This window comes from Protopterus annectens, chromosome 8.part0 (genome assembly GCF_019279795.1).
Source record: "Protopterus annectens isolate FY-2018-M chromosome 8.part0, PAN1.0, whole genome shotgun sequence".
Taxonomy (NCBI): Eukaryota; Metazoa; Chordata; order Ceratodontiformes; family Protopteridae; genus Protopterus; species Protopterus annectens.
This window is the reverse complement of record NC_056741.1, coordinates 1285129894-1285145308: the sequence shown is the minus strand read 5'-3', so window position 1 is coordinate 1285145308 and position 15415 is coordinate 1285129894. Positions and strand designations below refer to the sequence as shown.

Sequence of the window (15415 nt, the reverse complement as noted above, 5' to 3'; positions counted from 1 at the left end):
TGTTCTTACACATGGGTAGCGTCCCTAGCTCCATGATCCTGAGGAACTCAAGGGAGAACGTTCTTGAGCACAGTGGAACCAAAGGTTGCCCTATCCCTAGAAACCCTGTCCACTTTGTAATGAGAGATAAATGTATGTGGTTTAGCCCAAGTAGCAGCCGCACAAATAGTGTCTAGTGGTAAGCGAGCTGCGTGAGCCAAAGATGTAGAAACTGATCTGGTGGAATGTCCTTTGGGTTTTGCTGATAATGTTTGGTCAGAGGCTTCATAAACATATGTGATACAGTCAGTTAGCCATTTGGAAAGAGTTTGTTTCGTAACTGCAAGACCCTTTCTGCTGTCAGCAAAAGCTACAAATAGTTGATCAGATTTCCTGTGATCTTTTGTTCTATCCAAATAAAATCTGAGTTGTCTATGGACGTCCAGTTTGTGCAACATATACTCCAATTTATTAGAGTGGTTCTTAAAGAAGGTGGGTAATTCAATGGACTGATTAATATTACTAGAAGAACAAACTTTGGGAAGAAAGGATGGATTAGTGCGTAGGGATACTCTGTCAGAATGAAATATTAAATAAGGATGTTTGACAGAAAGGGCCTGAAGCTCAGACACTCGTCTAGCAGATGTAATGGCCACTAGAAATAAAGTTTTCCATGACAAAAATTTCAACGTGCAACTTGAGGCTGGTTCAAAGGGTGGCAACATCAATTTAGAGAGCAACAGGTTTAAATTCCACGGTGATGTCGGACTTCTGACTGGTGGTCTGATATGAAAAGAACCTTTTAAAAGGCTTTACAAAGTCTGTGAGCCATAATAGGCACCACATTCCTCTACATGATAGTTAGAAATGGCAGCTAACTGTACTCTTAAAGTAGCCGGGAAGCTCCTTCATGAAATAGTTCAGTCAAGAACTCTAAAACCTTGTTTAACGGAGCTCTAACAGGGTCCAAATGATGTGACTCACAAAAGACAAAACGCTTTCCACTTACTGGTGTAAGTCTTTGTAGTGGAAACTTTATGAGAAGCTACTAAAATATCTTGAACCGCCGATGTAAGGAACCGACCTGGCTAAAAGGAAGCGGAGCAGCCAAGCTGCTAGATGGAGAGATTCTAGAGATGGGTGAGGAACTCCTGACGAGTGAGTCAGTAGATCTGGCTCTGGGTCCAGCATCCAAGGTCCCGAATGCGGTGATGCAATAGAAAGGGAACCAAATTTGACGAGGCCAGAACGGGGCAATGAGAATAATAGTCCTCTGAAGGTTGTTGGCTTTCTGTAGAAACTTTGCAATCAGGGAAATGGAGGAAAAGCATATAGGAGACCGGGGGCCAATCGTGCACCAGCGTCCCTGGGGACTTCCCTGGAGGGTAATAGGGCAAAGTAGCTCCTGCATTTGGCGTTCATTGGAGGCAAACAGATCGCAGGTAGGCTGGCCCCATTTGCGAAAAATCCTTCTCGCAACTGACTGTTTGAGGGACCACTCGTGAGGCAATAGTATTGCCCTGCTCAGCCTGTCGGCTATGACGTTGGATGACCCGGGATGTGCGTTGCGATCAGAAAGCGACCGGTGGACTCTGCCCATTGCCAAATTCTCATGGCCTCTCTGCATAGTTGGTAAGACCTGGTTCCCCCTTGCTTGTTTATGTACCAGACTACGGACATGTTGTCTGTCTGAACTGCAATGGTCCCTGGAGGAAGAAGGGGAGCAAAGTGTTGCAACGCCAAAAACACTGCCCTCAACTCTAGAACATTGATGTGCAGATTGTACTCCAGATTGGTCCATTCGCCTTGGACTGTCTGTCCCTGAAAGATGCCCCCCCACCCTATCAGGGAAGCGTCCGTGGTTATCGTCGCTGACGGTGCGGGTAGCACAAATGGTCTTCCGCTGGATAGGTTGCAAGTCTGTAACCACCACATTAGGTGTGATTTGCATGTTTTCGTTATCAATATTTCGTGAGTCAGTGGAAGTTGTTGGAATGACCATTGTGCAAACAGAAGCCATTGTAGCACTCTCATGTGCAGTCTTCCCAATGGTATCGCAATGAGAGAAGCTGCCATGAGACCCAAGACTTTCAGAACAATTTTTGCCGGTGACTTTCTGGACGACAGCAGAAGGAAATGTTGATTTGAAGTGCTACTATTCTTTCTGTAGGAAGTTTTAGAACTAAATGATGCGTATCTAATTCCGCTCCTATGAATAAGATATGCTGTGATGGCTGTAGCAAAGATTTTTGAAGTTTACTGAAATTCCAAGGTGTGTACAAAGTTGTAGGGTGTAATCCTGGCTTGTATCAGTTGGCCTGGTGGTGGCAGACAGGAGCCAGTCGTCCAGATACGGAAACACCTGGAATCCTAGGCGCCTCAGATGAGACGCTACCACTGCCATGCATTTGGTGAAGACCCTGGGGACTGTAGTCAGACCAAAGGGCAGGGCTCGAAACTGATAGTGACTGGCTCCCAGCCGGAAGCGCAAATGATCCCTGGACGCCCTGGCCATTTTGATGTGGTAGTATCGTCCTTCAGATCTATCGAGCACATCCAGTCGTCCTTCCGTAAGAATGGAAGGATCGATTGAAGCGTGACCATTCGAACTTTTCCTTCTTGACAAAGGTGTTGAGATGGCTTAGGTCCAGAATCGGCCTCCAGTCCCCTGTTTTCTTTGGAACTAAAAGAACCTTGAGTAAGTTCGAATCCTATTTGGTCCGGTGGGACTGGTTGGATGACTCTTTTTTCTAGCAGCTTTGAAATTTCTGTAGCTGCTGGGTCTCGCAGATGGGGTGGTACATCTGGGAGTTTTCTCTTTGGAATGGGTGTGGATAGAAATGGGATTTTGTAACCTCTGGTAACAATGCTTTTACCCAATTGTCTGAAGAAAGGTTTTGCCAGGCCGGAGGGTATAAAGCTAAGCGACCCCGACTGCCTCCAGAGCAGGACAGTCGGGCCTCCTCTCAGGAGTGCTGAAAAGGTTTGCCAGGAGGTTATCCCTGTCACCTTGGTTTTGCGGACCCCTCTGCCGCCAGGCGGCGTCTTCCACCTCTGCCCCCTGCCTCTAGAGGGGCATCACTCTGTGTGTTTGGGAAAGATCCTTGGGGTTTTGAAACCACATTTTCCCACCACGTTGCCCTTTGGGGTACGGTCTGGAAGGGTGGAAAACGGACTCCGACAGCAGACAGAGTCTTTCCCTCCTGTTCACACCGGGTAAGGGTCTCCTTTACTTTAGGGCCAAAAAGTGTGGCTCCATCAAATGGGGCGTTAGTAAAGGAAGACTTGAAGGCTTCCATAAGCGAACATAAGCGCATCCAGGATTGCCTACGAAGAGCAATCGCTGAAGCCGCTGCCCTACTCGATCCTTCGCTGCGTAGGATATCAGCCTCATGGACGAGTTTACAATGGATGTAAGGGTGTTGAGATGTGCTGTCACTTTCTCTGAAACAGCAGCATCTGTAGTACCCTGGAGGGTATCTCCCAACTCTTTGACTAGATCCCTCTGTAGCGTGTAAAATGAGTCAAATAGTTCAGGGAACGCATAGAAAGCCGCTGAACTGAAAATGCGCTTCCCGTATCTGTCCATGGTCCTAGAATCTTTGTTAGGCGGATGGACAGATGAGGAAGACTCCGACATCTCCTTTTTCGTGGCCGCTGCCACCACCATGGCGTCTACTGGAACTCCTTTGGTGAGGTAAGCCTTGTTCTGTGGTGCCGTAATGTACTTATTTGGCTTCCTAGGGACTGGTTCCACCGTGTCAGGTGTTTCCCACGCCCTTCGAGCAATCAACTCCATTAACTCATCGAAGGGCGGAGTGACCCAGGAGGAGGAAGGGCGAGCACCAAATGCCTTCAGCAAAACTGACTCATCCTCAGAAGGGGGGAGGGCTTGCCAGTCACCTCTCTGTTTTAGGATCTCCAAGATGTCAGAAAAAGAGACATCTTCTGAAGGTGACTTAGGGGACCCTTCTGACTCATCTAAGTCAGTATCAGATGTCAAGGATTCTTGTGGAGAATCCAAGTGTCTCCTCTTACACAATCTTTTCCTAGGGACTTCTTCGTGGGGAGCATCCGAAGAAGCCTCCGAGGAAGAGGGGGCACCCTCCAGGGGTGGCTGAGACACTGGTGCCCGACGCTTGGACGTGGCTGTGGGTGCAGAGGAGGATAACGGTCCTTTGTGGGGAGGAGAAGCTGTTCCTGCTGATATGGTTGTCTGGGTAGACAACACCTTCCTCATGAGGTCGAAGGCCCCGGGTCCCGAGTCGAGGTATCTCGGTTCGAAGAAATGGGAAGAATCCCGAAACAGGAACCGAAGGCACCGACCCGAGGACGGAACCGAGTCGATCCGCCGAGGCCCGAGAGGGAGCGTCGGAACGAAACATCGGTCCGACTCGGTCCCAGAACCAAGGATGGATCTTGGGCCCCGAGACTCCAGTACCGGATCGGATGGAGTCGAGGTGAACGGTGCCGACCGAGAAAAGGACGGTTCTGGCACCGAGGGCTCCACAATCATCAGTTCAGCTTCTTCCGGCTCCGAAGACTGGACAGGTCTCGGAGGAGGAACAGATGGAGATAGTGGCAGGCCTTCAAGTCTCGACATCAACTGAGAGGAGACCGAGATAAGCTTGGAAAGGGCCGTATGCTCCATCAATTTCTGCACCACACGGACCACATCGGTGTCGGAAAGGGACCTGGAAGAACGAGTCGAAGGGATCGAAGACGGAGCCGACCTCAACAGAGTCGGTGGAGGGAGCTCCGTCACCGGTTCCAAGACTCGAGGCTCGGAAACTGCCAACAGTTGAACACTCGGCCCCGAAGTCTGTGGAACCGGTGATCTAACTTTACCCGAAGAGCTCGGAGCCGATGACTTGGGCTCCGACGTCTTCGATTCCTTCGAGGATTTGGATGCCTGGTCTGAAGCATCCAGAGCCTCCTGGAAAGAGGGTTTCAACAACCCTCTGTCCATCAGTTTCCTGCGCCTATCTGTCATGACCCTCCCACTAAAGAGTGACAAATAGAACAGTCCTCTTGTAAGTGGAGAGGGCCAAGGCAGTAGACACAGGAACTGTGGTTGTCCGTGACCGACATCTTTTGGCCACACTGGCAACGTTTGAATCCAGATTTTATTTTCTCAGACATTTTGAGGTAAGAGAAAAAAGTCAAGTCCAGTAACAGTCAATTCCAGAGAAAAAAGGTCAAATCCGGTAGATATGTCAGTCCGTTTGTCAATCCAAGTAGGGGTGGTAGGCCCCGAAAAACTCTATACCAGTTAAAGAATTTAAACTAAGTTAACGGTACCGAGAATTTCACTCTCTACACACACATCATACACTAAATACTATAACTAGTGTTTTAAACAAGTTCTCTTGAAAATTTAACAACAAGAAAGTTAAATCTTATCTGAAAAACCCTCAAGCTAGCCTCCAGCGATGCGAATGCAGCAGCGGCAAACTAGATCTGAGGTAAAGGCAGAGGGGGATTGTGGGTATTAGATGTCCTCGAGCTTCTTCTCGATGCAGAGCTTACAGTCGGCCGGCACGGAGCCGAGGATCGGCTCCGAACCCATGTGTAAGAACAAAGGCGAGATTGAACACACTCACATCAGTTCTTCAAAGGTAGAAAAGACAGCGGACTCCTTTAAGAAACTGATCTGGTGGTGCTGGGCTACAATTATGCTCTTCATAAGGTCACAATGTGTATAATGTCAGAAACTCATACAGGTGTCTAATATAAGGCAGAATAACCTGTAAATTCACTGAATGATACAAAAAAGGATACTCAGTAAGTACAGAAAGAATCTCTTCCACATAGTAAAATGTCTGCTGTTTGAAAGGCTCTCAGTGACTTCAAGCACTTCTGCTGCTCCCTTTCAAGAACAGCAAGGGATATAATCCAGGAGCCAAACTTTAAGGTGCAGTTAAATGCCAACCAACAAGAGGAGGACTTTAACTTATCCTACTTCAGCTTTCTGTCCTGGTAGGGAGCTAAGTGCCTGAACCCATACCCTTCTCAGCCACCACTGGATGATGAGAATGAGTTCTGGTCTTTATACTCAGACTTCTGCAGTGAAGTATGGAATCACAGGGAATGATGGAAAGACATACAGGAATTTTTCCTGCTATGGAAAGATAAATGAATTCACCAGCAACACCCTCTCATCTGCTGAAATGAAGAGGGGGAAGGCACAGGAAAACATTCTCCCGAGTAGTAATGTCAACTTCAGGCACTCAACTCCTGCAAAAACTGTGACCAAACAGGATTCTAAAACCCTAAGTTCCAGGAGATGACTGGAATTTTACCTTTTAAGTTCACCAGTAAGCTTTCTTTTCCCATGATGTGAAACACTGTTATAGTAACACTTCTGTCTGTAGTCCACTGCCAGATATGCACTACCTTCCCTAAACAAGTTGTTTTGAGTTTATAGGTTCATAGGTAGGTGCTAGGCTATCAGCCCAAAGGCATTTATAAGACTAGCCGGAATGTGTTGGCTTTCGCCATCCCCTTAGATTCATTCCCTGTGCCTCTGTCAAGCAGAGCCACTGAAGTGATCCCTGGGGTAAACTTTCTGTTTCCCATCCACTTGTCAAGGTTTCTCTTTAAGAGGGTTAGCGAGGAGCTCTGCCTAATGTAGACTGGAATCTTGTTCCAGAGCATGGGAAGCCTCTGGGACAGGAATCTATCCCTCCAGCACATCCTGTTTATTGTTGTAGTGAGGTTTAGACCCCTGGAGCGTGTGGGTCAAGGGGATATGTTTTTCTTTAGGTGGAGCATGTCCATCAATTCTGGGTTGGATATGGCATTGTATGTCAGGCAGAGATCACCGCTGAGTAGGCTGTATGCAAGAGAGTACAGCTGGAGTTTCTTCAGTCGAGCTGCATAGGGCATCTGCTTGAGGCCAGTGATCCTCTTGGTGAGGTACTTCTGTGGTCTTTCCAGTTGTTGCAGGTGTCTTGTAAGGTACATCCTAAATGGGGCATTGTACTCTATGATGGGTCTGATGAGTGATGCATAGAGGGGCCCAATGACCTCTTTCGATCTGGGTGCAAACCCTTTTGTGATTAGGTGGGCCACATAGAAGGATTTTCTAACCACTTTGGCAATGTGTTTATCAAAGGAGAGGTTATTATCTACTTGGGTCCCCAGATCCCTTATTAGATCTTCCGTATTTAGGGGGCTATCACCTATGTGATAGTTTGTGGGTACTTTGTTTTTTCCAAAGGAGATGACTATACACTTTTTGACATTTAGCTTGAGGCCATGGTTTTGACACCAGGTATCTGTCTCAGTGAGTCCCTTTTGGAAGATGTCTGTGTCAGCCGGAGTGTCAATTATAGACCTTAGTTTGCAGTCGTCTGCGAACTTGGTCAGCCAAAGTCCTCCTGTGCTTGCCTGTACCTCTGAGAAGTATATGCCGAACAGGAGGGGATCTAGGGCTGAGCCCTGGGGAACGCCACTTGTAACCGGTTTAGAGTCAGACCTAGCTCCCGCAACTCTTACCATGTGGGTTCTGTCCATGAGCCAGTTAGCAACCCATCTCGTGATGTAGGGGTTTATGTTCAGGCTGGTGAGCTTGTCTATAATACCTGAGTGGAGAATGGTGTCAAAGGCCTTTGCGAGGTCTAGTAGGCTGTGTGGACCACCTTTCCATCATCTATAGCCTTGGTAACTGTCTCAAAGAAGTCCACCAGGTTTAGGAGGCATGATCTGCCCTTAACAAAGCTGAAATGGGTAGGGTCCAGTGTTTGGAGGTTCCCAATGTCTCTGTTAATGAGATCCATGATGATGCGCTCCATAGCTTTGCAGACCAAGCTAGTCAGGCTTATAGAGCAATAGTTCCTGTGGTCCGTTGCGGCTCCACCTTTGTGGAGGAGCTCTCTGATCACGTAGCCCAAGCCGGTATGACCCTGACCCTGAGTAGCATCCTGCCCTCACCAAGAATGATACTACAGTAGAGAGAAAAAATCATCAATTTCAGCAAATGGCTAAGCTTCTGGTGTCATTCAAATGGGATCCAGTATCTGTCAGCCTGGGATGACATGCTCGACAGGCCACACTGCTTCGCTAGAGACAGCTTGCACCTGTCACCCTTAGGCTTTCGAATACTGGCCAAGGCTCTTGCCACCCCCATAGTGCCTTTTTAGGCAAGGCTCAAACCCAGAAGGTACTGAAGGGTCACAGTCTGTGCTGCATCTTTATCCACACTCTCAAGGTGCCCTCCTACAATGAATGCCCAGTTTCGCCCCAATAAAGACCATCCTCTGATTAATAATCAAAATTTACTTTCTATAAAGAAGATAGAGAAACACTTGTAATCGGATTAGACATAGAAAAAGCATTTGATTCCCTCAACTGGGAATATCTATTTAAACCTTTAGCATTATTTGAATTTCCTCCTCCCTTCATCTTATTACTAAAAACATATATATTAATAACTTAGCCTGCATTAAATTAGGTCCTTTCACCTCAGAATCTATCCATATAATGAAAGGTACTAAACAAGGATGCCCCCTTTCTCCTATTTTATTTGCTTTGGCTATAGAAATACTTGCAGAAATAATATGCAATAATCCAAGAATAAAAGGAATAGAAGTCTATGACCAGTACATATCTAAAATAATGCTTTTTGCTGATTATATTTTATTAACCCTATCAAACTCCATAGAGTCATTAGGAGAGCTAGAAGAAGTAATGGAGAAATTTTATAAGATTTCAGGTCTACATTTTAATAGATCAAAATCAAAATTTCTATTTTTATATAAGAAAAAAGAACTACAAGTTACAGATAAATCCATCATAGGAAAACAAGAACTTATGCTAAATTATTTAGGAATAGTGTTATTCAAAAGTATAAACGAAACAATATTAATAAATTACAAAAACATTATTGAAACAATAAAAATATATATAGAAAAGTGGAACAAAATTATATTAACTTTTGAAGACAGGTTGCAATTAATAAAATGGTCTTATTGCCAAAAATACTATATGTAGCATCATTAGCAATAGAGTTAATTCCTAAAAGATGCTTTCTTAAATAAATAAACTCATGTTTAACAACATTTTTATTGTATCCCAAAAAGAATAGAGTAGCTCTAACTCATCACATTAGACCCTGGAAACAAGGAGGATTGAACTTTCCAGAAATAGAAACATATATAAAAGCATCTGTGCTTAAAACTACAATAGACTGGATAAAGCCAAATTATTTTGCCAACTGGAAAGAATTAACAACGGCTATATTAACAAATGAGTTTAATCTGTTAAAAAAAATTTTAATATTAGACAAATCAAACAAACTCTGGTACATACTATGCATAAGTATACAATATAATATAACAAAACCTTCTAAAACATCACTGATTAATCATTACATCAATTCCTTTAGGAAACTTATCAATGCAAACATAGAACTAAAATTTGGTTTGATCTTTTAACCCCATTTTCCATCCCTAAGAACTTTCCTCACAAACTATAAAGGGAAACAATAACTCCTGGGAACAAAATGGATTCTTATGCTGTTTTCAATGTGTAGATAAATTAAATGTTTTAGACATACATATAGTTGAAAGTAAGGCTACTGTAAATATTGTATATAGTTGTTTAAAATGATATTTAAAAATATTATGTAAATGTTATTTTAACTGAAAATTAAAAAAAAATTTTGAGCAAACAAAAAATTACTTTCTACCAAATGATGAAGATAACTAGGTCTGCAACTACATGACCACACAAGCAATGTAAGCAATCAGAACTTCTTTGATGAGCTCTGTTAAAGACAGTCACTCTGATAAGGGAACTCGGGTAGGTCCAGCAACATCATGTCTAGCTGTTTTTTTTTTTTTTTACATTTTTGCTTCCTTGACTAACTGACCAATCATTCCCTCATCACCGAGGGTGAGTGTCAGCCAAGAAAAGCCATGAGGGTCAGGGTTTGGCTCAAGAATTTTTGCCTTATGTCCTTACACTCATCAGAAGAAAGGGATGTGCAATGGACTGACCATGCTAACTGTCCTTCACTTCTGCAAAATATGCTAACAGAATGCAGCCTCCAGTTACCAACTCTTTAGCACAGAAAATGGTTTCCCCAGACTCCACTAGAGAAATGACTCCTCCCACTGTTCTCTCTGAACACCCTCAACCTTCCCTTCCTGCAGACCATGCTCCTTCACTGCTATCCCTCCGTATCTGTCTCCTCCAGTGCTGGGGCTGCTAATCAAACCCAGGTCACAGTCAAGGTTCCAGCCCTCTGTGCACAGAGACAGGTTACTATATCTAATACCTTTGTAAGCAGGAAGGTGAAATAGTAGAGATCAAATGACCAAATGAACCTCATCTGTAGACCCCAAACAGTAATGTTTCAAAATAAGTCTATCACATCCCACAACATCACCCAGTAGCCTTGTAGTAGCAAGGCAAACCTCCTGGCGAGTCGCCATACAAAATTTGATGTTAAGGTGGTCCTCGCTGAGGTTGCTAACGTTCAGGATGGAGGTTTCCCAAACCCTTAATCCCTAAGAAGAAAATGGAGTGAAATGGAGGAACAGTCTCTACAACTCTGGGGAGAATAAAGAGCTCTATTGTGTGGCCTTTTGCATTCACAATGAGCACTTACTGACATTTTGTGATGATTTTCCAAAATCCTCCCTGCATTTTTGAATGTACCACTACTCCTACAGAGGTACTGATGGCTATCTCAGGCTTATTAGCTGGACTGGAGGGGATTTATTTAATATACATTGAATCACTTTTCATTACCAAAGAATTGTTTATCAACAGCCCTTCAACAATAACAGATCAGATGGTGGCATAGAATTTGCACCTTACCTAAAAATGTAAGGATGTGGTCTTAATTTTACTACATACTACTCTAATTCCTTTGAAAATGCTGAATCTATTAATGGAGCAGCATCATCAGTGAAGTAATTGATGATTAACTGATTTATGATCAACAGTAAGATGCTGTCCGGTTCGATTCTCAGCTAGAGCGTCTTCTGCGTGGAGACATGTGTGAATGGGCGTACCTTCGTTGAAGGTTGTGCTTCAGGCCTGGCAAGCCGGTACGTAAAAATCAACTGCCAATCATTAGCGGACCGGAGTTCCGCTGTGGCGACCCCTAACCGGGAATAGCCGAAAGACACAAACAAACAAACTTAAGACGTCTAATTAAACAGTGTCTGCAGAGTTATAAGCAAGCCTGGGCACCTGCTAGACAGGGCAAAATATATCTTACGATACACAGGAATACATTACGAGTTTCTAATGCTGAACCAATAGCGCTACAACACAACAACTATTGTCCCCTTGTGGAAAATCTCACTCATGTAAAGCGACACTATCAAAGTATGCTTTTACCTTATTTGGGCTCCTCCCATCCTTTTCTGAGGAGGAATCTCTGTCCTTTGGCAGTGCACTGAGAGACTGAGTACGACGCTTTCCTGGAGGCAGTGAGGGTTGAAGATCAGAGTTATTTCCTGTGAAGACCCTGTAAAACAAAATGGATACACTGTAAAGTGTAGGCATACCACAGCCAGGCTCACTTTGAGAGTCCTGAGATGATTAATAAAACTGAGTAGAAAGGGGTCTGTATTAACAGTGAACTAACACCCTGATCCTAGGTGACTTCAACTACCCCACCACAGACTCGGTGAACTATTCCTGCACTAATGCACTCACCCAACGATTCCTTGACTTCATCAGTTCTAACGCACTAGACCAGCTCGTCTCATCCCCCACAAGGGGAGATAACATTCTGGACTTGGTTCTCACCAACATGGGTGACTGCTGCACCACTCCCATAGTATGTTCTTCCCTGGTGAGATCAGATCATCAGTCTGTCTCATTCGAAGTTTCTATCTCACCCGACTCCCTCCCAAGCCGTAACCAGGCTAAAAAACTTCTCAAAAGCAGAGTATAACCTCCTAAGGGAGGGTATCAGTAGCTTCACACCACTGCACACCCTCAGAGGATGTAGACAGCTATGCTGAACAGTACGCCAATGCAGTATACAAGCACCTGTAGAACTGCATGGACTCAGCCATACCCAACAGAACTAAAACCTGCTCCTCAAGGAAACACAAACCTGTCTGGTGGACATCCTCTATCAACAGACTTTACAACAAAAGGAAGAAACTGTTGTTCAAGGGTAAAAAGGGATAAATTCCAAATCAGAAAAATTCTTTCCTCAGCCACAACAAGCAAATTAGATTACTAGTGAAAACCTCAAAAGCCAATTATGAATTGAAACTAGACTGCGAAACAGAGGGAAACCACAAAGTCTTCTTCAGTTACGTCAGGAACCTCCATGGCAAAGCCCAGGTTTGTTCCAAATTAGTACTTAATGGTACCACTTACACTGATCCTTTTGATTTAGCCAACCTGCTAGCTAGCCAACCTGCTAGCTGATAGGTTCAGTGCAAACTTCATCCCCTTTCCCCCCTCAAAAGCCCATTCGACATCCCCGATACTTGTCCCGCACCTCACATCTCTGTAGATCAAGTGTTAAAGGCCCTATCCAAGCCAAAAACACAGCTTCCATGGTGCTATGGGATCTTTGAAAGGCGGCTTCAAATGTAAAGCGTGTTTAAGAAATGTTCTGCAAAGACGGTGAGACATCAAAGAATGATCATCAAATCTGTTGTGGAAATTCGAAATGGCAGCTAAATGAACTCTAATGTTAGAAGTTGATGCTCCCAATTGAAATAAGGTGGCTAAGTAGTCCAAGACCTTATCGACTGGAGCCAAGAAAGGATCAAGACAGTTTTTATCAGACCAAATAGCAAATCTCTTCCATTTGCTAAGATAAAGTTTTCTGGTGGACAGTTTATGAAAAAACAGAAGTATCATTTGTACTGGGGAGGACAAATTGTTTCACCTTGCAATTACTGGAAGTGGAGAAACCATGTCATCAGCTTGAGATTTTGAAGGATGGGATGGACCAAGCCCTAAGGATGAGATATCAGATCTGGAGTTGGATCCAGAGTCCACAAACTAGGTGAGGCCAGAGAAAGGGAAACCAGACTTGATGGGGCCAATAAGGTGCAATAAGAATCACTTTGCTTCTCAACAGTTGGGCTTCCCTCAGAAATTGGGGAATTAGAGGGATTGGTGGAAAGGCATATAGAAATCCCATGGGCCAATCGTGAAGAAGTGCATCTCTCAGGGACTGCCCGTGAGGAGGGACTAGGCCAAAGTAGCTGCTGCAATTCTGGTTTATGGGAGAGGTAAACAGGTTGCAGCAAGGCTGACCCCATCAACGAAAGAGTCTTGTCGCTATGTTGGGATTGAGAGACCAATCAGGAGGTAGGATACATCTGCTTAGTTTGTCCCCAATCACGTTGGAGTTCCCTGGAATATGCACTGCTATTAGAAAGGCGATTGCCCATTGCCAAACTCTTAAAGTTTCCCAACACAGATGACAGGACCTTGTTCCCCCATTTGTTGACATACCAAACTGCTGGCATGTTGTCTGGATACCAACTGTCTGTGAAGGAAGGGCAGACTGGAATACTTGCAATGCTAAAAGCACTGTCCTCAGTTCTACGACACTGATATGCAGATGGGCCTCTTGAGGGGACCAAGTGCCATGGACTGTCTTTCCCTGAAAATGCCCCTCCCACCCTATCAGAGAACCATCAGTGGTCACTATGGCCTTGGGCTGGGAGGAGCAACTTCATAAATTCTCTTCTGGCTTCATCCACCAAGATAAATCCTGTCTGTAGCGGTTCATTATGAGGACTGGATGGGACAAAGGGTGAGCTAACAGTGACCATTGTGACGCCAGGAACCACTAAAGCAGCCTCATGTGCTACCTCGCCAGGGAGACTAAAGTGATTGTCGCTGCCATGGATCTAAGAAATTGTAAAACTAGGCGAGCAAGAACTTTGTGTTGAGAAAGTATTGACTGAAGTTGCAATCTCAACTTTACCAGTTTGTGATGAAGAAGGGAAGCCATGCAGGATTTCGTGTTTAGTTTTGCTCCGATTAAGTCTATGTCCTGTGTGGGAGATAGTTGTGATTTTTCTCTGTTTATTGAAATGCCTAAGAACTCGGCAAGACATACAATGGAGTCCAAGGTGAAAAGCAGCAGATGCCTGGTGGGGGAGATGAGGAGCCCGTCGTCTAAATATGGAAACGCACAGAATCTCTGTAGCCTTAAGTGAGCTGCTACAACTGCCATGCATTTGGTGAACACCCTGTGGCTGTGGTGAGACCAAAGAGTAGTGACTGAAACTAGTAATGGCTGGCTCTTAGCCAGAAGGGAAGATATCTTCTGGAGCATTTGTCCATCTTTATGTGTAATATGCATCCTGAAGATCTATGGAGCACATCCAATCGTCTTTCTCCAGAAAAGGAAGGATAGACTGAACCGTGACCATCTGGAATTTTGTTTGTTGCACAAGTTTGTTCAATACACTGAGGTCTAAGACTGGCCTCCAGTTCCCTGTCTTTTTGGCACCAAAAAGAATCTTGAATAAAATCCGGATCCTACCTGGTCTGGTGGGATTGCTTGGATGACTCTTTTTTTTGAAGCAGCTTTTGAATCTCTAGTGCTGCTACATCCCTCTGAGTGGGTGGAATATCGGAGATTCACCTTTGTGGTTTGGGAGAAAGACCGAAGGGAATATGGCAACCTTTGGTAATTACCGTCTGCACCCAGGAATCCGAAGTTATAGACTGCCAGGCTGTGTGGTGCAGAGAAAATCTTTCCCCGAGGGGGGGGGAATACTTGCCACATGTGTCCCCAAAAGGCCCTGGGGTCTTCCTGAACCATATCTTTCCACTTCTCTGATTTCTGGAATAAGAATGCAAGCACACAGCAGAAACGGTCTTTCCGTCCTTCTCACACCTGGCTAATGTGTCTCTGACTTTTGGGCCAAACAACAAAGTAGCATCAACAACAGTGTTGACAAAGGAAGACTTAAAGGGGTCCACAAAATCATGCAAGTGCATCCAAGCGTGGTGCCTATGGCAACTCCTGTACCTGCTGCACTGGACGTTCCTTCGGCTGTATGTGCAATAAGCCACATAGAAGAGTTGGAGATCGACTCTAGGGTGGCAATCTGATAGGTAGCCGTATCCCAGACCTCGTCAGACACTGCTCCTGCCAAGGTATCTGAAATCTCATTTATCAGATCCCTTTGGAGTCGGGTGTGCCAAGAAGTTCAAAGACTGAATAGTGCAGGTCATTGAAGCAAAGATCTGCTTCCCAAATCTGTCCATCGTCCGAGACTCTCAGTTTGGAGGATGGACAGTTGAACTCTCTTCAGTGATTTCCTTTTTAGTGGCTTCCGCCACCACCATGGCCTCCACTGCTACACCTTTCGACCAATGGGGCTGATCCTCCAGGACTGAGAACTTTGTCCGGTCTCCGAGGAATTGGCTCTATGGTGTCAGGCGCCTTTCACACACACTGCATGATGAGTTTAATTAGTTC

General features: G+C 44.9%; 1 protein-coding gene across 1 annotated transcript in view; it reads right to left on the bottom strand.

The window, feature by feature from the left end:
• The window catches only part of CIC (capicua transcriptional repressor), a 1784113-nt gene that overhangs the window by 710513 nt on the left and 1058185 nt on the right, over positions 1 to 15415 (bottom strand). The window contains exon 5 of the mRNA XM_044080802.1: positions 11335 to 11464. Within this exon, the coding sequence (XP_043936737.1) occupies positions 11335 to 11464 (130 nt within the window). The remainder of the gene's footprint in view (positions 1 to 11334; positions 11465 to 15415) is intronic.